Raw genomic sequence first — 25,643 nt, 5'->3', positions numbered from 1 at the left:
GACTGTGAATCAAACCAGCAACCCTTTGGTTCCCAGGTCAGTGTTCAGTCCACTAAGCCATACCAATCAGGACTGTTTAGTTTTAATTTTATCCACTTTAGAAACATCCTGCCTCTACACTTAAAAAAAATCACAATTTTAAACATTTTTATAGAGCACATTCCAAATTACATATGCTATTACTATCTTAATTTCTATAAACCAGGACCAAACTCATGTTAATTGAATTCAGAGAATCCAACTTTTAATTAGATCCAGCTTCTCTCCTAAAGCTGAGTATTAGTTGAGATAAATTATGTAATTTAATGCTTTAGGGGAAATGTTACACATACCGAAGTGATGACTTCAAGATCCTTCAAATATGTCCTCTCAGTGGTGGATACTTCCTTAGCTATGAAGTATGCTTTGTCAGTTGGGAATCTCTGCGAAGTCCATAAAAAGAAATAAGACATGATTTTTGAGTATGACTCTAAGAATATCTTGATTATGAGAAAGCGGTACATATTTTGTTAGCTGGTATCACGCCTAATTGAATTCTTATTTATTCTTTTTTGTATGAGAGGAACTATGTATGAGAAGAGAATAAATTTCCATGATGAGAAAACAGTCCAGGAGAATTTCCTTCCAAGCAAATACCACCCTCAGTGAAAGGCCTCAAATGGGTATGTTAGCCATCACTGAGGACTATTCATTCAAAATTGGGCATCTGAAAATCTAATTCATTAGTAAAACATCAGAGTGATGCAGTCTTCAGGGAAATAAATGAAACAGAAACCATTAGCAGCCTTTGTCCCAGGTGCTGGGCTGGTGGTGTTGGTGTTCAGGAAACAGAAGTCACATCGTTTGTGGGACTACAAAGGGTGACTTACAGAAACAGATGAGGGTGAAAATAGCTGGTGATGCCAGTGTGAATTCTTTGGAACCCATTGTTTAGGTGGGCAGGTAGTACCACTCTAGATTAGGCCAGTTATTTTTATTGATTTTAGAGAGGGAAAGGAAAGGAGAAAGAGAGGGAGAGGGCAGGGGAGAAACACTGATTTGTTGTTCCATCTGTTGATGCATTCATTGGTTGATTCTTCAATGTGTCCTGCCCAGAGATTGAACCTGCAACCTTAGCATATCAAGATGACACTCTAACCAACTGAACTACCCAGCCAGGGCCTGTTTTTTCTTGAAACAATAAGTAAAAGGAAATCCTTTGGTGCTAGCTATCTTGCTTGCTTCCCAGAAGAGTCCACCCAATTCCACTTCTGGGGATATACAAGGAAGCACTGAAAGCAGAGACTTGAATAGATACTTACACACCCATGTTCCTAGCAGCACTATTTACAATATCCAAAAGGAGGGAACCACCCATGAATGGACAAACAAAATGTGGTATATCCATACACTGGAGTATAATTCAACCTTAGAAACAAAGAAAATTGTGACACATGCTATGACATGGATGAATCTTGAGGATATTCTGCTGAGTGAAACAGACCAATTGGAAAGGGATAAGTAGTTTAGGATTCACTTACATGAGTTATCTAGAGTAGTTAAATTCACAGAGACAGAAAGTAGAATGGTGGTTTCCAGGGGCTGGGGTCGGGGGAAGGGAATGGAATTATTGTTTAATTGGTATGGAGTTACAAAGTTCTGGAAATAAATAGTGATGATGGTTATATGACATAAATGTACTTAATGTCACTGAACTGTACCCTTAGAAGTGGCTAAATGGTAGACTTTATGTTATGTATATTACTACAATTAAAACAAAGAATAACATGCTGTTGTGCACAAGTCCCCGCACCTTTCTTCGGCCCTCCTCCTCGTCATCAGTCCGTGGGCATGGCTGGTCGTTCAGCAGTGGGCTGACCAATGGGGAGGCCTGCTTAGTGTCCGGGCTCAGGTTGGGAGACAAGATCAAGTTGGTGGGCACAGCTCCTCCCTGAGAGTTGATGGACAGCTCTGAAAGGTGAGGGCTACCAGTCAGGGAGCCTGTTTGGGGATGAGAAGTTTAAAAAAAAAAAGTAATTCTTCTAGGACCTGATTTCTGCTTACAATTTTCACTTTTTTAAATGTTTAGAATCGACTACTCTGTGGCAAATGATATGCTTCATTATTTTCTAGTTTTTTTCCCCTTAAGTTGCAACTGCCTTAACAATAAAGATACCATAGTATGAGTAATTCAATGGAGCCTCAGTTATGTGATTAATAATAAGGCAGAATACTCTGCTTAGAGAATAATTACAATAAGTTAAAAGCATAGTGTATCCCCAAATAGAATCTTCATCTCCTAACTACTGCCTTCCTTAGTTTCTAAGAATTACTTAAGAAAGACACACTGTCTATATTACTGCAAGACATGGGAAATGACTAGAAAATAGAGCTACACTAATAGGGCACTAAATGACTGGTACACTGAGGACAGACTACATCTTGTAACAACAGGTCGCAGCTAAAGAAAGCTAAAGCAGCTAACTCCCCATTCGACAAAGAACAGAAGCAAACTTGTTATACCTGGTGATGTCACTCCATGTCTCTCTCACTGTTTGGGACAGAAATACTAGCATCACATTTACATGCAAAGATGATCATTTAAAAATACAAAGCTGGAGGCTATTACATTACCCCAAGTCCCCTTTATGAGTCAAAAAGTGACAGGTAATTAATTATTCCTCTGAAAAGGATACCATATTAAATAACATAGAAATGTATAACTACCCATTATGAGTCAGCCAAAAGGAGATGATGTGTACATGAAACTCTTTACCTACAGAATTTTGTAATTATCAATACAACAAACCATGGAAGCTAAACAGGATATTTCAAATATACCTCTAACCTAAGTGTTTTTACCTAATGTAGATTTGCTAGAACTAGTATCAGGGTAAACAAAGTTAAAGCAGCCTACAGTTCTGTCTGTTACCATTATAAAGAAAGACAATGTAAATATTTTCTCCATTTTCCAATATACAGTTTCAGATCATTGCTACTCCACACACTATCAAGGATCTTGGAGAAAAAGATGAAGTGCCATTTTCTTGACATCTATCTTCTCCCTCTAGATTGTCATGTCTGTTTTGAAATTATAAGATAGGGCAGCCTAGAATAACGTAGAGTAGTTTACTTGATCCCCGTATAAATGAACCATGAAGAAACCACCACCAGCCCCCTGCCCCCAGTCTCAGGTGGATCAGCTAGCTGTGTCACTAACACATGAGTGAAAAGCTATCACACCCAGAAAAAACAATGGAAAGCATGCATCCTGCCTACTGACTATTGGTCAGTACAATGACCTTTGAAGAACAAGGTTAGAAAATGTGAGGAAAAGGCAGAGTCAAGAAGTCCACATTTAAAAATCCCTCCATTTAAATCCTGGCATTTAAATATACAATTACTGAAATGAAGTTCTGTTGTTAGACAAAGATCCAGTTGCCCCACACACCACCAGCCCCAGTGAAATCCAGAGAAAAAAAGTCAGAAATTGCTTCACAAATGTCAATTTTATTGACACTAGTGCACAACTGAATACAATAAATTCAGAAGAATTGAAACTCATGAAATAGAAATGGTGACAACAATTAGAACTGCAATTGTTTCAAGGTACTACACTATTCTCTTTTTTTAAAAAAATCACAAAAATGTTACTAGTACAAATAGGAATTAGAAAAAAACAAATTCTGGCAGTCTGGAGATCAAAACATTTCATGCATTTGTGACTTGCTAGTCTGTTTGCCTGTTTGAGAGTCCCTTTTTCTTTGTCCACCATTATCTGATAAAATTTAGGGGCTTACCTTCAGCTCTCACACTGCATGAGATCAGGTGAGGCAGTTATAAGTGAGAACATGTTGGGGCCTTGATTTTGCAGCGACATGGAATAGAAAAAAAGGATTCGCTTCATCATTTAAAGAGTTGAAGCCAGGAATAAAAAAGCAGTTAAAAGGCTAGCTTGAAAGGGGAGTGGGGGTTGGGGTGGGGAAACAGTACCAATTAGCCCTGGACAGCATCCTCAGCAGTAAAAAAAACCAACTGCCACATAGCGAGGGAGAAAACAAGGGTGAACACACTCAAATACGACCACTTCTGCTCTCTGAAGGTCAAAAGCTGTTGCCCTTGTGCATTCCTCCAGGGACTTCTATTTAGTAGACTGAGAAGGCAAAAAGAATGAGCAAACAGACTAGGTTTCCACTCTGCCAAGAAGATAGGACCCATTTCAAAGAAGAGAGCCACCTAGAAGAATCCCCACTGGACCATATCAGAGACAGGACTCAGAAAAATGGGACACTGAAAGTAAACTTCACAACAATCTGTGTTCCTAGGTAGAGGACAGCCCCAGGTCAGGCACAGGTTGTTGGGTAAAAGCCTCATTGGCTCATGTAGCCTAAAGATATGTATGTAACCACTGACTTTACATGGGTGGCCCATTTCTATTTCCAGAGTGGCTACTTCAACTGGTTTGTTGGGGCCTAAGAAAGGCTGGGCAATGGGTGTATTTAAACTGCTAGACCAATAAATAATATATACCAAGCAGCCTGTTCTGGAAATCTATCAGCATTTCTAAGGAAGGGAAAGGTCCAAAACTCTGAAGTTCACATTTGCTCATTGAGGGGCATCCATGGAGAAGAGCCCTCTTCTACCCTTACAAGATAAACTACTCAAGGCTTTGAAAATGTATAGGTGACAAGGTCTAAAGAAAAACATTTAGCTCATTTACCATTCAGCAATCAATGAAATAGGCTGACTAGGGTACTTAGTTGAATTTAGCACCTTAATGAGTAATTAAAGTTCTCTTCTGACTTTCAGTCTGTGTGTGATAATGGTCTGTACAAACTGGTGCCCACGTTGGGTCCGCCTCTGGGTAAGAGTGAAGAGCTGAGTCTTAAAAGAAAGTCAGCATCTAAGGTGATAGCAACTAGAACTACATGTAACCAATTTTCACTGAAATAGTCCATGTTACAAAAAGAGCTGGACAAAATGAGTTTGCTTGACTTAGCCTGTTCAAATCACTGCAGTCTGTGACCTGGTTTGAAGGCACATCATTGCTACTCAATGAACTTACTAATGCCTGGGGTATTGTCTTTTCTTGTCCCTGTGACAAACTGACAACAAAAAAATTTCTTTTAGCAAGGGACTCTGGGTAAATAATTTGGGGGTCCTTTTGAGAAAGCACCTGGGTATTAAGGCAATAGATGAAATAAGTGTGAAGAGAAGAGATTAGAAAAAGGTTAGTTACACCCTGAAAGTCTGGAAGCTCTGATTCTTTTTTAAAATTATTTTTCCTATTTCCAGAAATTGCCTGCTGTTTTTTTTAGGCATTCACTTATATTTTCAGTTAATAACTCTTAGATCCTTTACCTCTTCCAGATGATTTCTCCCCTGCTCCATGTCCTCCTCCCTGTCATTCATCTGTATCAAGAGGATTGAATTTAAGGCACCCCCTGCCCCTGCCATGGGCTAGAAATACCTTCACTAATATTTCTCTCAAGGGAGACTCTCAAGGGAGGCATTTTAAAATCTTTTTACCTGTACATATTCTCATGGCACAAACAATTATGGAACTTCAAATTAGTACAGCGGTATTTATGGATTTAAATTTATCACCTACCCTAGACACAGGCTTAGCTTCTCTTTTTAATGCCAAACATATTCATAGTTCTCCTTTCCTGACTTCTCTGGGGAAGGTGACTTTGCAGCATCACCCAGTACTGCAGCATCTCCTGACTAGTTTTTCATCAGTGGCACATACAGTGGGAACACAATCTATGATCAACAGGCCAAATCCCTCCTGCCTGTGTTCCTTTCTGGGATCTGGCACAAGTTGCCCAGGAACTACACACTGCCTCTGACTATATTAAAGGCTTAAGAGCAAATTCACACAAGTGTGGGAAAAGAGATTTTCTTGTACATATTCAGTATTTTAAATTGGGCAATAATTTGGTAATCTTCATTTTTTTAAATTGAGATATTGTTTTTCCTGTTAAGAATACTAGAAAACATGACAATAATTTAAAAAATAGTAATCTACAGATTTGTTAAATAATATTTAAATATGTGAGAATGAGAATACTGAAGAAAATAAGAATATTGATCACTTTCTCAAGTCTTCTTTTCAAAATTTTAAAAAGTACTATTCTTTAAAAAAAAATCAATGCTGCCCTGACTGGTGTGGCTCAGTGGGTTGGGCTCCCACAAACTAAAAGGTCGCTAGTTTGATTCTGGTTGGGGCACATGCCTGAGTTGTGCGTCAGCTCCCTGGTTGGGGCTGTGCAGGAGGCACGTGATTGATGTTTCTTTCTTTCTCTTCCTCTCTTCCCCTCTCTCTAAAAATACATACAATCTTTAAAAAAAAAAGATTTAAAAAAGTATGCTGATTCTTCAATTTTCCCTCAAATAAATAACTTTATTTGGTATGCTTCTAGATTCCACCCATCTATCATGATTTGTTTCCTGTTATTTGGTCCTAGAATATAGGAGATTTTATCTCTATATACCCAGAACATGTTCCAAAGGCACATATAGGAAATACATTACAGGGGTAGGTTTTCCTCTGCTTTTTAAAGTTTCTTTTTTAAATCCACAATCTCCCTATAGAAGAAAATACAATGAACTCTCTGTGAAGACTGTCTGCATTTGAAAGCCATTTATCAAAAAAAAAAAAAAAAGTCAGTATTGTGTTGAATAATGCATCATCTCTAGAACTTGCAGTTCCACTCTGATAACTTAGCTGGGTACCACCCCAATGGAATATGTGAAAACAAAACAAAACAAAACAAAAAACCTGACAGTTTTATTGAAATTACAAGGTTCCACAAGAAAAACTAGATTATAGGATTACCAATCATAGTGGTGTTGTCCTCTTCCTGATAACTTAGGCTGTTGAAGGTAATGTATACATGCTTCTTAGACCAATTCCTTTAAGAAAAGTTTTACAAGCAGCTAAATATCAACTTCACCATTTATCATCAAGCAATTCAGAAGCACAATAGGGATGCCACTTGCAGAGAAATAAAGAGAAAAAATGCCACCAATGGAAAATGGTAGTGAATGCACTAGCTTATTCTAACTTACGGGGAAAGATAAAGGATAATTTCCTTTGTTTGAACATGGTGATGGCAGTGTTTGGGTTGGGGAACATGGTGCTTCATACAAATGAAAAATACCAACTTGCACTCAGGCCAAAGCTTCAGCCATCAATGGGAAAGAACAGTTAAAATTGACAGTCTTTACAGTAAGATACCTGTTAGGACAAGTAAAAGCCTCTTCAGTTTAGATTAACAAGAAATATTAATAACATGCATACATTGTTACATGAGTTTGGCCTTCCATGCTTAAAGAATCACCAGGCTCACTGTTATTAGAGAAGCTGGCAACCTTTCTAGTGGTGTAAATCCATGCTTTATTGAGGTACTGCACCCTTAGGCCATGGAGAGAAGACGAAACCAGAGAGCATCTGTGAGAGCCTACATTTTAGGTATGTATCACAACTAAAAACAGCTTATTGGCCATGCGTGGCTAAGGGGGGCTGAGCTAAGTGAGCTCTTCTCTACACTTACTCCCACACCCCTCCAAAGCAAATACACAACTAAATTTTCTTATAAACTATGTAAAATTCTCCATTCCCCCTTGAATAGATGTTCCCATTCAGAGTACGAAGCCAGTCCTTTGATTAGTTGTCTGAACTCTCCTATGTAAGCTACTGTCATGGATGCTCTCTGTTTTCTTGGATACTCTCCCCCAGCCACAGTGATTCTGCTCACTTCCAAAGACTACCCTGCCCCACTGCCCCGATGCACACAGTACACAGTTTAAGGTTATTAGAAGATGAAATGAAAACAGTGAAGTTTTCTATTCACTTTCTATTTCCCCACCCTTAGTGAAACATAACACCACCCAGTGTTAAAGCTTGCTTCAGTGAATAGGACCACTGTATTCTGGAGGAAATAGGTATTCCAAGTACAAATTGGTATTCAGCATTGAAAAAAAAAAGACATCAGACAGTGCTCCAACAATGCAGGGAACAGAAGGAATACCATGCTTTGAGGATAAAGACACAACATTGGGAAAAAAAAAAAAGCTTTTTCCTGTTTGATAGGTACATGCTGACAAAACAGTGCATACAATGTAAAACAGAAAAATGCTGTCTTAAATTCATTAAACAAATGACAAAAATGAGAATGAAGTCCCCAGCCTTTTCTATTTTAAAATTAATTTGGTATATTAGAAATTTTTAATAAAATATTTTCTCTATAGTATTAAATATACACACAGAGAGAACAGAAGAAAATTAGATTAATAATTGAGGCCAAGCTTGTGAGATTTGGTTAGTTAGGTTTTCACGGCAACTTTTCAGGCAGAAAGGGGGTGGAACAAAAGGGATTGAATCCATTGGCCATTTAGGTGCATGTGGGGAGGGCAGCAGGTGTGTGTTCTTCACCAAGGAAAACCTATCATCTTTGGTCTTTCTATATACCACTGTAGGCAGAGTGACAAATGACTTGATTCTTATAAAGGAATTTTGAGGCCCAGGAAAAAAATAACTGCAGTTGTTAGCACAGTTTCATGACCCAGAAAGCCCATCCATGAGTAATGACTGGCCTACCAACACACCACTGCAGGCTCCAAAATGACACTTCTATTGTTTCCTGGTTGAAAGTCAGTTTATAACAAAGCAGAAGCATGGCCTGCACACCCCCCAGTACCTCCCTCACCTCCACTTCAAAAGTAGAGTTAATCATTTTTCCATGCTTTTTACCACACACACACAGACCTCCTTCCTTCCTTAATGCCCTTGGTTTGTGTTCCATTTTGCAGTGATTTCTACTCTTCAATACTCTGAAATTATCGGTCCTGGCCCCAGTAGCAAGCTCAAGTATCTTCGGTACCATTTCTATGACTGCATTAATAGCATTAGTCTTGCATATATCCCATGTCAACAGTTGATTTTTAATTCTCCCTGCTTTGAGATATAAAGACATGTTAGAGTAACCTGATCTGGAACCCACGTGAAGAGGCAAATGAGCTACCTTCCACCAGAAGTTATAATCATATGCCAAGGGCCAAGATCCTGCTGCAGGCAGTTTCCAGGCTAAGCTGTGAAGCCTGCGTCATTCAGCTGATCCAGTGAAATGATCCTGAACAAATCAGAGTCTGTTCCATTTGTAAAGCTTCCAGGAAATGATGTTCTAATTCTTCCCTAGCTTCCACCAGGGTGTTTAATTGCTTTCACTGGAAAAGAAAAAAAAGTTCCTCATGCTAGAAGTTTCATCTGTGATTTTTGAAGCTATATGTTATTTCATGAAGAACTTTCTTTTCAAAGTAAGACTCTACCCACCTCCTCCCAAATGTTTACAGGGCATACAAATTAGCATTTGCAACTTTTCTTCATGGGGCAAATACTTGAAAATCTCTAGGTTACAACCCAAGAAAACAGTAAGCAGCTCTTTTCTATTGTGTATCTAAACAGCTGGCACAAAGGCCACTTTTAATCTTTGATGCTACAACACTGGGCCAAATCCTCATGGACTTTTTTTTCCATTTTCATTACTATCACTCTTTTATTTTTAAATAAAAAGAGCACTGCTACATTAAGTGACATGCTTATTTTGATCTAAAAGTCATGATCTAAAAGTCACCAGCAACTAGTGTTAGAGGTATGCACAAATGTATACTAGAGTCCCTGTTTCCCTTTGTTAACTTTCACTCAACTAAACAGAAACAGATGAAATTAAACAAACAAGGAAAAAGCAGCACCAGTAAATTCTTCAATCACTTAATGCTGGTAGAAGTTCGTTTACTAGTACCTTCCCTCCCATCTGATCACACAGATTTGGCTAACATGGCTGAATGTCAACCTCATCTTAGATCTACCTGCAATGGATTATTTTGAAATGTTCACTTCTTTCAGGTTCAACGAGACTTACTCTACTGCACAGAAACTCCTTTTAAATTTGATTTATAAAATTTGCAGAAATAAAACAGATTCATCTTATGAAACTAGAGGTAGGTAGGCCAGCCTTAGGGTAACTAAGCTCATTACTGTCAGAAGAAGAATATTTACATACTGCAAAGGAGAAATCTAGCAAAAAGAGCCCTTCTTGGGAAGGCAACTCTGAAATCTCTTTAAACTTTGACTAATTAGAATAAGGACCTACATAAAGAAAAGTGATTGAGATGAAGCAACTCAAATCTAAGAATGAAGATTTTTCTTAATCCTCTTAATTTAAGGCTGGGCTTAGCAGTAACACATTTATTCACTAAAGTCTACAACTGCACCAAACCTAGTCTGTGTTGAAATATGGAATAACAATTTAAGTGGAAAAAGTTGATTAAACGCATGTGAACACTGATTATAGACATAAAAGAGAAAGCTGTATGCACATTCCCAATATTTTTAATACAATTTAAAATGACAGTTTAATATTTTAATTTTGTCTTCTTTTAGAAACTGCTTGGCAACACAATCAAAATGAATCCAGAGCTAATAATGCAAGATGAGTTTCTGATTCAATTGAGGACAAACTGGATTTTGTATACTTGGTGGAAATTTCATGAGACTCATGCTGTATTTTAGTTTTGCAGACATAGCTTATTTTAGCATTACTTGGCTTGAATCTTCACAGAAGTTCTGGAGGGTAAAATTGGGATTATTCACATTTTAAGTGAAGGCCACACAGCACAATTTGGTGAGATAAATCTATGAGAAATTTCCAAGTAGGAATCACATATTTGGGTAAGAATCTGGCCCACAGACTTTCTTTAAGTAAATGCCTAATAAAATATTGTCAATGGTATACACATTACTGTTAAAAGAGCTGGAGCAATTCATTTTAAGTTCTGGAACTCATTTCTTCATGCTAAGATAACATCTTGCATTTTTATTTTGCCTTGAACAAGCAGCAACTAAATCAACCACAAAAGGGTCTATAATTTATGTATTTTGAAATGCTATCTAATCAAATATATTAATCCAGGGAGGCCCTGGAGTAGCCTGGAGTGGCTTGAAGATTTATTTCTATATATGGTTTGTCTTCCATTCAAGGCCTTACAATATCATTTCAGAGAGTAGCTATTAAGTGAAGACCTGGGTACTCTGTTGATTCAGGAGATCTCTTCACTAGCTATTGTCTTAGAAAAACTCATTGACAAGTTTTAGAAACCCCTTTAAAATATGAAAGAATTCACAGGTCTCTGATCTCTGTTGTCTATTCTTCATCCCAACACCCCTTCACCCCATCTTCCTGCACTCTTATGTCAACTTTATGCATGTGCATGTCCTCGTTATGTCACATAGTGAGATTTCGGGGGTCAGGTAAAGACCTGGGGACCAGAGTTGCACAAAAGGTAGGGGGCATGGAAGGTGGGATGCTGGAGTCTGTTGGCTTTCCTTGATCTACACACAGAGAAAGACAATATCACCTCAGCAAACTGGCTCAACTAGGCTCACAGAATGCTTATGTTTACTCTCCCACCAAGGCTTGGAATCTATTAGGGCAAGGCAAGCTCCTCCAGAGGCAATTAGTGAATATTCTCAGCACTTAAGGGTATGTGGCTTTTGAACAAGCTACACCCTTTTCCTTTTAAGCACTGTTAATCATACTGGGATTGTTGTTTTCATAAATATTGGTCAAGAGGCAAAAATTTGAGTTGCCTGGCTGGTACCAAACCAAAATGATAAACTATAAGCAACCCTGAAAGTGGGAAATCTATTCAGTATAGAACCAAGTACCCCACCATTGATCGGCTGCTTTTAAAACACTTCAGATAAAATCACTTCTTTAAGAAAAAGCAAACCAAATTAGTGGAGCCTGTTTGGCTTTGGAGGTTTATATTTGACGATTTGCATCATATGCTGGGTAAGTTAACACCTATCACTCATTTACATTTCATTATCAGGCTACTTTATAATTAGATGTAAAAAGAAAACTCATTTGCACAAATCACTTTCACAAATAAACCACAGGGTTGCAAATATGAGTCTGCTTAACTCACATTTAACTAGATTTTTATATAGTAAGTTGATATCTTTTTCTAAGTCCAAAACAGAATATGCAGAAACACGTTATAACTGCAAAAACCTCAAGATATAAAAAGCAATAGTTCTTCCTACCTAGTATAAACTATAATTATTTAAATCTACATGATTACTGGTCTGCACATTATTTTAATTATTAATCCATACAAGATTTTCAAAAATTAAAATACTGACCCAGAAAAATCCTATTGCATCAAGATGTCACAAAAAGTGAAAAGCTGAAGTCTAGAGACAGGGTCTAGTTTGAGCTTTGTCACACCAGCTGTGTGACTAGGTGATATCTCTTAACTTCATCTGAGCAAGGTTTCTCATCCAGAAAATGAAGGTGATCTCTAAGGTCCCTTCTAGTTTTAAAATTCTGTGACTCTGTTACATATATAAATCTAAAGCAAGACATATAATTACTTTAATGAGCACCTTTCAAACTATCAGTTTGATTCATGAATCATGCACTGAATCAAATGATTAAGAAGATAAAACAAAAATCTGTTTAAAAATGGATTAAGTTCTCAGAATCGTTAAAACCAACTTCTTGACATGCATATGGACCAGTAATCACTTGTGAACCACAAGGTCAGTCAATACTGCTATTCATGATATGCTGCTGCCAAATTTTACTCACTTTCCCAAACAAGTTCAGCTCTTCCTCTGTGAGAGTCATGTGATGAGTTTAGTAAGACCACTGGTGTGGTAGCACACCAGGGATGTATCTTTCCTATAACTCTTTCAATAATTTTGTAGTTACTTAGGATGTAAATATTTGATTCTATAATTCATCTTTATATAAAAGTAGCAAAGACTGAAAAGTACCAAATAACAAGCATGAAAAAAAATTCATTTGTGATGCTTTTCTTACTCTGCAAACACACCAAAAATTCAGCTAATGTTTTAAATATATTTCACTGGTTCTAGAAGGCAATTGTGTCTGGCTGAGAAGTGACCCTTAGCTACCTAGCAGAACCATCTGGAGGCCCAAGTGGTACCCAAGACTAATTAGATCAAAATTTCTAGGGTCAAGGTCCAGGCATTACCAATTTTAAAATATGATGCTAAGGCTGAGAAATAATGAAAGTTAAAACCAGATTCTCTTCTATCTAAAATACAGAAATGCTGGGTAAAAGCCACTGGCACAGGTGGGCAAGATTTAAAAAGAAATGAGACTCCTCACTACTCACACTTTCTTTCTTCCTGAACAGAGAAACATCGAAAGTCACTTCCCAAGAAAAGACACCCGGAAATGATCCTTCTCTGTACTTTGCACAACTGAGAGGCAGACATTTTGTTTGTTAACCTGCTGGTGACAAGTACTTACTGCAAGGACTCACTTTCTCCTGCATCATCACTAAACAGCATTTCTGATTCACCAAGGGATTCTGACAGCCAGAGTTATAGCTTCTTAAAAAGAACAATTTGATCCAGCAATGCAAATCCAAACCAAATCAGCATTTCCATGTAAATTATAGTTCATGAAAATTTGACAACTTTTATATCATTTTATTTGAAGTCAGGAAATACGAAATAACTCCAAATTCTTCTGATTAAAGTATTCATTACACTTGACTAAGATTTCACCAACACAATCTAAACTAGCAATCAACTTACATTTGGCCTTAAATTTTGTTAATTGCTCACTTTATGAGGCACAGAAAAGCAGCCCTCCTTTTAAAGAAGGGGGGGAAAGTAAAATCAACACCTTTCTGGATCTCAATGACACTTTAGTCAAAACATTTCAAAAATAGGAGGGTGATGTGCACACAAAATTAAACATATACAGAAAATTTCCACATAAATACAACACACTATAGGCATGATCAAATTCCCAGCGAAGGATTTCAACTAGAAAGATCAACAAGCTCCTGATAACTTGTCATTATGACTTACTATTTATCTTGACAATGTTTTTTGGAATGCAAGCCACCATGTGAAGTTTTGTTTTTCTGAAAGATTTTAGAAGTCAGGCATGCCCTATCCAAACAAGTGCCTGTCCAAAACTTCCTCTAACAAATGTTTATTAAAAATTAACAAGTCATTAGAATAGGTATTCTTCACTGAAGCCCTGGCCTCATGACTCCGGGTTCCTGACTCTTGAAGACGTGCCTTCTAGTTTCCTCGTTCATCTTCCTCTTGCTCCTCACTCAAATGCAGGCTACCCAAGGACTTACTACTTCTCAGCATGGAAGAGGGACTCAGCACTGCTGAATTACCAAACATGAGGGGATGGCTTGAAGGGTTTACCTTTTCAGAGTCTGAATCACTAGATTCAGTCCCACTGCTGGTGGAGCCCTCCGTCATTTGCAGGGGTGCCAGCTGGTCTGCCATGCCACAGGCACGCCCTGTCTGCATGATGAGAACCTTTGAGGTGGGACCCAGGAGAGGTGTCCCATTAACCAGCATTCTACTTTCTAAACCAGCCAGACTGGCCAATTCTCTTTCTTCATGGCCATCAAGCCTATCCATTGCCTCTGGGATTGATGCTACCTGGCTAAGGATGAGGGGATCTGTCTCTGACTTATTATATCTACTGGGAAGATTTTGTAAATATGGCCTTTGTAAGATGGGGGAACAGTTTTCATAATGAGGACCCTGACTGTGGAGAGTATCTTCTCCTATCCTTCTCTCTGTAAGGTCATGTTGGTTTTTGGAAACATAGCCTTGAGACCCAATCCTGTCCCAACTGATATTTGGACTTGAACTTCTGCTGCTGGGAGACAATGCTGTGGCCAGGGGACTGTGACAGCCTGAGCCCCTGAACATCTCATCTATCAGAGAGCTATGTCTTGGGAGTCTGGGGCTCCCACTCATATCAAAGGTGATGTCTGCTGAATCATCATCAAGCAATTCTCTGGAAGGAGGCCGGGACGACTTCACAGAGTGGGGGTATGCCCTGTGCCTAGCTTCTATTCGCCTCTCGTCCCTGGAGAGCAGATAAACACCACTGGTCAAATCACCCTCATAATTGTCATTTGTTTGGGACTGTGACTGGGATGTTTGTTCCCTGAGAAGATCATATTCACTATCTACATCACTGCAGTCAATGAAAGGAATAGAAGTGCTGCTGCCTCTAGCAGCCCTGGATGCTGGACCTGTTGGCTGCTGGGGCTGAGGTTTATTCTGCTGGGTCCTATCCTTAACGACCTCCTCCTCTTCCTCTGTTGTTGCCTTCATGCCTCCACCGGCCTTCTTGTTACCCACTGGGCTCTTCTGCAGAGCAGGGCTTTGGCATGACCCATACTCGGTGGTAGAAACTTCCAGTTCCTTTCTTTGCTGGCAGCTCTGGCCACCTGGGGATTCAGCACCTTCTCCAAGTGTAAGGCTGGCTCTCTGCTGAGCCTGAATTGGGCAGGGGCAAGAAAAAGATGAAGGAATGGGAGAGAAAAGGCAGACTGTTACACCAGAGTTGGGAAAAAGAAAGACATCAGAGTCTAGTTTATTAACTCCTCTTTAAGCTTTGAGCATCTGTATCACCAAATAAAGGCTGCCTCCACAGTATTAGGACAGAGCATTCTGACAAGAAGCAGCACTCCTGAGTGTGTTTGGTTAGTATCCAGAAAGCTCTTTCAGGGTATGGAAACTGACAATGCAGGGTCCCCAGCAACACACATTAAGCAGTGTCTCTGCTTTCCAGGACCCATAGTCTCATACTGGGTTTCCAAAGTGTCTTTGGAATGAGTCTCTCTAGGCCACAGGCTTCCTGAGGAAGCGCGAACAGGGGCAGAAGATAACACTTCATGGACCCCAGAAGGCAAGTTGACAAGTATTTCAGGCAAAGGACAAAAAAACTTCTTTGTTTATACTTCTAAGACTAGAATGAACAAATTAGGGGGTCTTTTTGGATTCACACAGTGAAATCTCCTTTATGTCCTTTCTCAACAATGTTCTTATTCTCTTGTAGAGAAAACCCTGAAAACCCATCCAGAGACCAACTCTAGGGAAAATGATCTCTTGCCACCCTGAGAGCAAGAGTGATAATGTCTCTTGTTGCCAACTATGGTCATTGCCCTGTAACACAAGCCCTGGGAGCTCACCACCCAGTTCATTGCCAGAGAAAGGTTCTAACCTTGGCACCAAAGGGGAGCTACACCCATCAATTGCAAAGCAGGCCCTGATCTCTTCATAGAAGTGTATGCATTCACTGGAGGATGCGCTCTCCCATCCTGGCTTTCATGGAAGGTTCCACCCCTCAGCTGAATAAAGGCCAACAGAGCAAACTTCTCCATGGCAAGAGCATGGGAGGGAGGATAGGAAGTCAGTTGAAAAAGGACACACTTCAGGGCCATTGAGCCCAGGATGGGGGTATGCAATGCAAAGCGCATGTATCTGCTCAAAGTCAGGGTGCAAAACTGGACTCTCCTCTGCGAAACACCCCCAACAGTAAAGGGTGGAAAATTTGAAAGCATTCTACGAAATACAGAATTCGGCAGAGGAAGTCAGGTGAAAAACAGAGCTATAGCAGTGTATCACTAGTACTGACTTGTTTTGGCACTTCTGAATTCGGCTCTGTAGGCTGCACTGCAAGGCTTCGGACAGAATGAATCTTGCTGTGTTTCCTTGGGGAAAACACATAACACAGCTAAAGTTAGGTGAGTTGTATTTATTTTTCTTAATGAAAAATAATAGCATTAGACACTTCCTAAAAAATGAAGGTACCCAAAATAGTTTGTATAAATGCTCCCTGGAAACAGACCCAGTCACCTTTTCCACAATTCTTGCAGGTTCCAGGATTACTTAAACCTTGAAAAAGTTCTCAGCAATCCTGTTCCCATTTGAGGGGCATAGCCGGTTAGGAGCCCAGCAATGGAGCACTGTCTAGTTATAGGGAAAGTCACTGGGAGGAAGAAGTTAGGGGGCCCACATATGCTCTGAATTACTAGCTATGGTCTAATGAAATCAATTCGTGCTTTTGGGGTAATAATTTTCTAGATCAGTTCTATAACAGAAGCGTTAACTACTCATCAGTTAATTCTTTCATAGTATTGAGTTCAGAGGAGAAGACCTGCTCTGTGAATGAGTGTATAGACTCAACAGTAGATGAAACTGGCTTTAATGCCACTAGCTCCTCTCTTAAAATTCCTCTTCCTTAGTCTGTCTCTCTCCTCCCCAGTGAACAAGCATTAGAAACTTCTCAGGTATGCAAATGGAGTGAAACTGTGTAAATATTAAATTCCAATGTACAGCCAACTTTTCTTCAAAATACTCCAAGTTAATACTCAAAAGCTCTGCAACATCCACTGTCTGAATCAGAGAACAAACTGGACCACTTCTATGATCTTCAAAAGATTAATTGTGGATTACCCAAGGAAATTATGTGGCTTGTTGTATCAAGGTAAGCATGCAAATAACCTTCTGAACATTATATTTCTGGGTACATGGAGGGAGAAATGACCCCAGGCCTGCATCAGGAGAAATGCACAAGGATGGTCACAAGCAGCAGGTTTGTTGCAGCAAAAGCAAAATACCAAACAACCAGATGCTTACCGATAGGGAATCAGATAAATATAATGTAATACTCTCAGATACCATAAAACACTTGAAATAGATCTCAAAATCAGGGAAGGGTTTCAAAAGCAAGATGCAGAATTATAGATAGTGTGATATCACTTATACAAATAAAAAAGCACATATTCTACATAGTCTTTTTGGGTGCATGAAGATGTGTAACAGAGTAAAATGAATTAGCCAGCTGTTACCTCTGGGGAGGGGAGAAGGGAAATATGAAGACTGCTGGTAAGAAGGCCACATCGCTAACAATAGCTACAGATAGGAGAAGAAGAAAAAGAACTCCAGAAACACATGTTAAAATGTTAATTCTAAGTAGTAAGTATATGGGTGTTTGCTATATTCTATGTACCTTATTGTAATTTTTAAGTGTATTAAAATGAAAAAAGAAAAAGATTTAAAAACACATGCACTAAACAGTCCTCGGAGCACCATCACTCACCCCTTTACCCTTGGATCTTAGACCCTCTGGGTTCTCTGCTTCTCCCCCTCTGGGAGGCAGGGCAAGGCTTAAGGACAGTGGGCTCCAGAACCAGCCTCCAGAGGCTGCTCACCAGCTCAGAGACCTGGGCTGGTTATTCATCCTCTTTGAGCTGTAGTGTCTACATCTTTAAAAATGGAATAAGATAGCACGGGCCTCACAGTGTTGGTATGGAGACTATGAGTTAACATAGTAAAGAGCTTGGAATACTGCCCAGTACATCATATGAGCAATAATCATTTGCTAACAACAACAGTAATAAATCCAGTTTCTTCTCCAAACGTTATTTAATTGAAAAGTTTATAAAAATGCATTCAATACAAACCCCCAAATATTTAAGGACTAACCAATGAGTAAGTTTTACAGCACTGTATCTCCACTGTAATCTCCTGTTCCTTTTCCCTCCCTGCCTTCTACTGTCTTTTTCTTCTTCCTCACTTGTTTCTCTCAGTTCATTCTCCTTACCTCTTCTTACCCTCAGTAAATGCCCCTGTGCTCTACAATGTTTCTGTCTAACACTAAACTGTCTGAACTGGCCAAGGTGACTATGATGCAGGGATTCTCTAACTCACAAAGCCTGGGTGAGCGCTATCTCACAGCAATTGCACTGTTACCTGGAGAGAATGGCTTGACTCCTCCCATATCAGAAGTAGCATGGAAGTTCCTCTTACCTTTCAAACTGCACTTTCTTATGTCCTCCTTCTTTAACATAGTCGAGAACCTGCTTCTGAGTCCGACCACTAAAATGAAGACCGCGAGAGGAAAGGGAAGAAGACACCAAGGCATTCTCATTTAAACACACAACACAACACTCTACTATCTTTACTTCCCTTCCGTGATGAGGAGATATGTGGGTTTTCTCGGTTAGCCAGCAGTATAAGCAGACTAAGAAAAACCATGTTTTCATGTCTAGTCTACCTCTTGATAATTTCCTTAAAAATAAAAGAAAATGTTCAATTAACTAAACCACTGAATTCTGTGATTGGTTATTATGCAAACATTCTGAGTATATATGCTTTGAGAAGGCAGGGATAATTTTGTTTTCACCATATGTCCCCAATGGCTAGAAGAGTATTTGACATGCAGTAGACATTCAAAGTGTTGAAAGAATGAGTGAGAAAGTGACCCAATGATAGGCAAGTCTACATAGCATTTTATGAAGCTACACCAAATGTTAATAAACACTTTCGCTTTTATAGAGAAAGGAAATTCTTTCTGAATTAGAGAGTTCCATTAAGAGTTTACTGTGGCAAGGTAGATGGTCCTGTGCCTCACTGACATTCAGACAGAATGCAGCAAGGGTCTGCCAAGGAGCCTGCTGGGATTACCAAGCAAAACCCCATTAGCAAACTGGAGACTGGCTCTGACCTTACCTCCTTGCTGTATACCACAGCAGCTGCAATAGGTAATATAGCACAAGGAAAGTCTCAGGGGAAGACAAACAGAAAGGTGTGAAGTAGAATACTTACCTGAACCGAAATGATGATCCTCGACTAAAGAGAACAGGCTTTGGCTTTGGTTTGGGTTCTTCAAAAAGTCTAAAAAAGGCATGATGTTCAACACAGATTTTCCAGAAGGATTTACAAAAGTCTCGACTGGCCATTAGGAATTCCAAAGTATCCTGGTATGAGCTCTAAAAAGAGAAAATGCCATTTTGGCTTTTATCCATTACCCATGGACACTGAAAAACTAAAAAAAGAGACAGAAAAAAATCTGTCCAATTAAATTTCAATCGTGTATTTTATTATAGCATGACCATAAATTCACGTATTTAGTAAAACACTGTTGTTCCTAATGACAAAATATAGTTATCATTCAAACATTTTATTCCCCACAGAATTCCTTAGAGGAACTAACAGAAACCAGGGGTACTCAGCAAAAATCATATTTCTTTTGACAAAATTCATAAATAAATTGCATTTACTTGGTTTACATTTCCTTAAAAAATATCCCAGCACAGAAATTCCTTTCTTGCACTCTTAAAATAACTGAAACACAGTTCTTCTTTCTGTTTTCTCCCTTATGGTTCAGGCCAACTTTAAATGTTCTCTATAAGGCTGTTCTCTATCAAAAAGTATATGGCTCAAGACCCCAGGTGGCCCCAGGGACCATACAAGGAAAACATTTTTTCTTTCTGGAGCACAAATTTATCAGTCAAGACTGAAGACTCATGTCCTTTGATTTTGGAAAGAGGACACAGAAATTTTCTATTCCCAGATGGAATGTCCCTAATTTATGGAGCCATATTATATAAATAAAAATTACCACAGTCTTTAACATTCCTAGCAGTTCCAACTATTTGGTGGATCCCACAGTTCTGGGCAGTGGAGTGGCAACTTAAAAAGAAGTTGTGCTGTAATTTTTCATGTGTAAACCAGCCTTTTGGAACACAAAATGCATTTTCCCATGGAAAACAACTAATAATGGGTGCTTGCTTCTGAGGTCAAGCCATAAAAGCCTATTTAAACCATACTATAGCTAAACTATAAGCCTAGACTTACATTTATAATCTTTTTTTCCATGAGAAAAACCACTCCCAAGTACTGGCTAGAGACATCAGTGATATATTATCCATCTCCTCCACTGCTATTTCTGGCAAAAAAGATGCTGTTCTTTCTTCTCTGACCTAGTCCCAGTATAAGCAACATCTATAGGGTTTCTGTGGGAAGTGGACCTATCTAGCTCATGACAATGCACTGTCAGAGGTCTGGGATAACAGCAGGCAGTCAAGAGTTTGGGACTGCTGCTGTGTGGGCAGGGATATGCCTGGAATATGGCAGAATGCTGAATAGGGTCTCAAGGTGACCCAGAGGCTGGAGACACAGCAATTGCAGAGCTCATGTTGTTTATTGGGGATAAGGTTAAAACTGCCGGTGTTTGCACAGGCAGTGACCCTATCCCCAGGCACACATCTGTGCTACTTATCCACTACCTTCTTTCTACTGAGAGTGACAACTGTGGCAATACCAAGCATTTAGAAACATCTCTCTGTAAGACACTCAGACACCTGAATGGCTGCTGGCCAGTTTCTGCCTATGCCTTAGCTTGGCCCACTCCATCCCAATGGCTCACAGGGAAGGCTCAGCAGGTGTCCCTCTTTTCTGGGAGCCACTTACATTTGTATCTGGACGGAGCTTAATGAGAAAGCGCTTCCTCTTGAAGCTCAGCTTCCGAACCTTTGCCCAGTTGAAGGCATTGATCTTCGTGAAACCCTAAGAAGAAAGGTGTCAGCCAGTGAGCCAGGAAATGCACAATAAGCAACATGGGAGTTGGTGTGCGCTGCTTATGGGGAACAGCAAGGAGGACTGATGTCCTATGGCTCTGTAAAAATTCATTAGATCTGAAGCTGTGGGAGTGATGCTGGTTCCCAGATCATTATTGCTCACTGATTACATGATTTGGTATTCCAACTAAGTCTGCCTCCAGGGAAGAAAAAGACTAGCCAAGGGAATGATAAAGAGAAAGAGAAATAAAAATAAAAACTGTAACAACCACCACAATAATTAGCAATCATCACTTACAACATGCCAGCACTGGCCTAAGGACTATACAGATCTTTTCAAACCTTACACAAAACCCAGTGATATGGCTTTCTTATCTTCATTTTATAGATGTGGAATCTGTAACATGGATATATTTTAATTTGGTCAAAATGACACATTGAATGGCAGAATGAGATTCCTGAGCATGTGTCTGTTAACCAGTAGCTGCAACACCACCGGTTAGCAACACAGAAGCAACATTACATGTTAGCAATCATCCCCTTGTCCACATGGCTCCCATGTCCACTAGGCTTCCAACAGCACAATCAGGACCTGGGAAGGAGGGCCCTGCCTTCCCTGTGTTTTCTAGGCCAGAGAACACTGTACAGAAAAGATATCCTCATCTTTGATAACCATGTGGGAAGTGGTGGAGAAGTAAGAGGGAGTTGTCAGACACCAGCTCCTATTTGTCCTATCATAGCAATTGAAAATAGAATTCCTCTATTTTCAATTCCTCTATTTTCAGCCCATTTGAATACCAGGACCATTTAAGTTGGTTAAGAATGAAGCAATTATACACTGAGAAGAAGATTAATTCCAAGAATCGCTTTTGTACATAATTAAATTACTGAGCAATTCTCAGTATTCAGATTGTACCTAACATAATCAAAACAAATTAATTCAATTGTGAGGCACTTCTTTTTCCCCCTCTATGATTTTTAGAAATGTTCCAGGGATTTAATTTTGAAATTTAATAGTAGTATTGAAAACTTCACTTGGTTTATTGTTGTGTTTTTTCATCAGAGAGTCCTACATTATTTTTGCAGGTCCAAACCTATTAGGAGGAGTAGCCTCCTCAAATACCACACTATTTTCAACACATCACTTCTTAGTATCCCATGTGCAACCCAACTCAAACTCCTTTCTTGGGGCACAGGTCTATGATAATTAGCATCCATAATAAACATCTGATATATGAGCACAGAATCATAGGCTATTTTAGTAAAATAAGAAGGGGGAAATGTAACCAAACCAGGCAGAGCTCTTAAAAGTTTTAGTTCATACACACACCTACACCTTCAAAATTGGGTGAAATCTGACTCTATTGCATGAGAAAGACAGATGCTTTCTCTATACCCATTTGCAAGCAAAGCACAGATTGCTGACTTTTGTTTAAAACAAAAGCCTGGAGAAGATTTGGGGGGGGGGCAGGGTTGGTGAATATGTTCATTATCTTGAATTCATTGATGTTTTACAGGATATGCATATATAAAAAATTATCAAATGGCACATTTTAGATATGTGCATTTTACTGTATGTCAAGTAACATTTCAGAATGTGGAAAATCTTATGTTCCTAAGAAAAACAGGTAAACTTCCAGCCAAGATGGAAGCGTACGTAGCGTAAACTTGGAAGCGTAAACTTGGCCCACTTGCATAACCAAAAGAAGGACAACAAAAAATTTAAAACCAAAAAATAACCAGAACTGCCAGAAAAACAAACTGTATAATAGTCCGACAACCAAGGATTTAAAGAAGAAACATTCATCCAGACTGGTAGGAGAGGTGGAGATGGGAAGCCAGGGTGGAGAGGACGTGTGGCAAGACAGGGGCTGGCAGACTGGGACAGGCAAGATACTGGCTGATGGACTAGGTGGTCCCACATTTGCATGTGGATAAACTTGGAGTAATAATTGGGGAGGGAAAGAGGCCCCGCAACCCAGGGTTCCAGTAGGGGAGAAGAAAGCCTCAAAACCTCTAGCTATAAAAATCTGTGGGGGTTCTGCAGTGGGAAAAACTCCCAGCCTCACAGGAGAGTTCACCGGACAGACCCACAGGGTTCTAGAATGTACACAAACCCACACACCCAGAAATAAACACCAGAAATACTTAATTTGCTTGTGGGTCACAGGGGAAGTGACTGAAAGCTGGTTGAGGGCCAAGCAAGCTCCATTGTTCCCTCTTGGATCCCTCCCCCACATACAGCACCACAAGACAGTGATGTGGGCTGTCCTGCCCTGGCAAATACTTAAGGCTCTGCCTCCTTACAGTGTAACAGGTGCACCAAGACAAAAAATTATGGCAAATAATTTTGACAAATGAAAGAATAGATCAAAGTTCCAAATATAGAACTAAGTGATGAAGAGACAGCCAGCTTATCAAATGCAGAGTTTAAAACACTGGTGATCAGAATGCTCACAGAAATGGTTGAGTACAGTTGCAAAAAAGAGGAAGAAGTGAGGGTTATATAAAGTGAAATAAAGGACAATATATAGGGAACCAACATTGAAGGCAAGGAAACTGGGACTCAAACCAACAATCTGTACCAGAAGGAAGAAATAAGCATTCAGCTGTAACAGAATGAAGAAACAAGAATTCAAAAAAATGAGGAGAGGCTTAGGGACCTCCAGGACAACTTTAAACATTCCAACATCTGAATCATAGGGGTGTCAGAAGGAGAAGAGGAAGAGCAACAAGTGGAAAAGTTATTTGAGAAAATAATGGAGACTTTCCCATTATTTTAATATGGCAAAATAGACTTCCATGAAGTCCAGGAAGCTCAGAGAGTCCCTCAGAGAGGCTCAATAAGTTGGACCCAAGAAAGCACACACTAAGCCACATCATAATTACATTACCCAAGATTAGCAGTAAGGTGAGAATCTTAAAAGCAGCAAGAGAAAAAGAGATAGTTACCTACAAAGGAGTTCCCATAAGACTATCAGCTGGTTTCTCAAAAGAAACCTTACAGGCAAGAAGGGCCTGGAAAAAAGTGTTCCAAAGGGCCTATATCCAAGATGACTCTATCCAGCAAAGCTATCATTTAGAATGGAAGGATAGATGAAGTGCTTCTCAGATAAGGTCAAGTTCAAGGAGTTCATCATCACCAAGCCCTTATTATATGAAATGTTAAAGGGACTCATCTAAGAAAAAGAAGCTAAAAAACTACAAACAGTAAAATGACAACAAACTCACGACTATCAACAACTGAACCTAAAAACAAAACAAAAAACTAAGCAAACAACTAGAACAGGAAGAGAATCACAGAAATGGAGATCACATGGAAGGTTTTCAGTGGGGAGTAGGAGGGATGAGAATGGGGAAAAGGGAATAAGAAGAATAATTTGTAGGTACAGAGTAGACAGGGGGAGATTAAGAAAAGTACAGGAAATGGAGAAGCCAAAGAACTTGTATGTACAAACCATGGACATGATCTAAAGAGTGGAATGCTGGTGGGAGAAGTGGTACAGGGTGGAGGGGAATAAAAGGGTAGAAAAAAACCGGGACAAGTGTAATAGCATAATCAATAAAAATATATACATATATAAAAAGAAAAACATAGTTAGGATCCATCCAAGTGCAGTGTGCATTTTGCTGCAAAATTACTGCAGTACAGACATGGCTCTTATAAACTTATGAAAGCTATATCTTACAAGTGGATACTACAGTTTTTTTTTAAGTTAGGTAAATCTGTAATCAGAAATAGGCTTATGTAAACCCCAAATTAGGTTTAAAGAAAAGTGAAAAAGGTTGTTTTGGAATCTAAAATCTTGATCCTATCATATGTGTTCTAAGCATAAGTCCACAGAAAGATATAGATTTCTGTGATCCTATAAAGTGAGTAAATGCAAAGAACTCTATCATGGTGGATTGATAGAATCTGTAAGTTGAGTGCCTGGAAAGAAACAGAAGCTCTAAGATGAGGTTAGTTTTTCCCTATTCACCTAAAAATAACTATTAGAGGCCTTTGCTTAGACTGCACAGCATGGAATCAAAGTTGAAGGGCCCATTCTTATCTCCCCAACACCAAGGGAACTCAGCTGTGTTCTAAATGCTCTTACCTGAAACACTAGAATTCCTGTGTTTGCAACAGCCAGGTTGATCTTAGTACCTTCTCTGTCCTTAGCCGGGTGCAACCGGATCCCATACATCTCCAGCCTACGGGCAATCTCTAGGAGTTGGAAATCTGATTCTGCTGGTGTTTGTCCACTGAAAAAACAAAAATTAAAGAGAAAGGCCAGGAAATTTGAGTTCTCTGTGTCTATGTGAGATTAAGAAGCTTCTCTTGGGAAATAAAAAGGTATTTCATCACAAACAATGGGGCTACCCAGTTAGATGACACCTAACCCCCCATTCATTATAAGCCCAAGTTGGGTAGCTTGAACAAAAGC

The 25,643-nt window shown here is 39.4% G+C and overlaps 1 protein-coding gene across 4 annotated transcripts in view; it reads right to left on the bottom strand.

Annotated features, from left to right (window-relative positions):
* FARP1 (FERM, ARH/RhoGEF and pleckstrin domain protein 1) overlaps window positions 1–25,643 on the bottom strand; it is a 380,744-nt gene that overhangs the window by 61,378 nt on the left and 293,723 nt on the right. For 3 of the 4 annotated variants that reach the window (XM_045821167.1, XM_045821169.1, XM_045821168.1), the window contains exons 8-15: window positions 25,314–25,461; window positions 21,110–21,205; window positions 19,463–19,626; window positions 18,665–18,733; window positions 16,488–16,563; window positions 15,100–15,346; window positions 1,793–1,980; window positions 333–422 (exon numbers count right to left, since the gene is read on the bottom strand). In XM_045821167.1, coding sequence (XP_045677123.1) covers window positions 333–422; window positions 1,793–1,980; window positions 15,100–15,346; window positions 16,488–16,563; window positions 18,665–18,733; window positions 19,463–19,626; window positions 21,110–21,205; window positions 25,314–25,461 — 1,078 coding nt within the window. The remainder of the gene's footprint in view (window positions 1–332; window positions 423–1,792; window positions 1,981–15,099; window positions 15,347–16,487; window positions 16,564–18,664; window positions 18,734–19,462; window positions 19,627–21,109; window positions 21,206–25,313; window positions 25,462–25,643) is intronic. The other variant, XM_045821170.1, reaches the window with a different exon arrangement.

This window comes from Phyllostomus hastatus, unplaced genomic scaffold (genome assembly GCF_019186645.2).
Source record: "Phyllostomus hastatus isolate PE091 unplaced genomic scaffold, TTU_PhHast_1.1 phas_scaffold_46, whole genome shotgun sequence".
Taxonomy (NCBI): Eukaryota; Metazoa; Chordata; class Mammalia; order Chiroptera; family Phyllostomidae; genus Phyllostomus; species Phyllostomus hastatus.
Note: the sequence above shows the minus strand (reverse complement) of the source record. Positions and strands in the feature narration are given on the sequence as shown.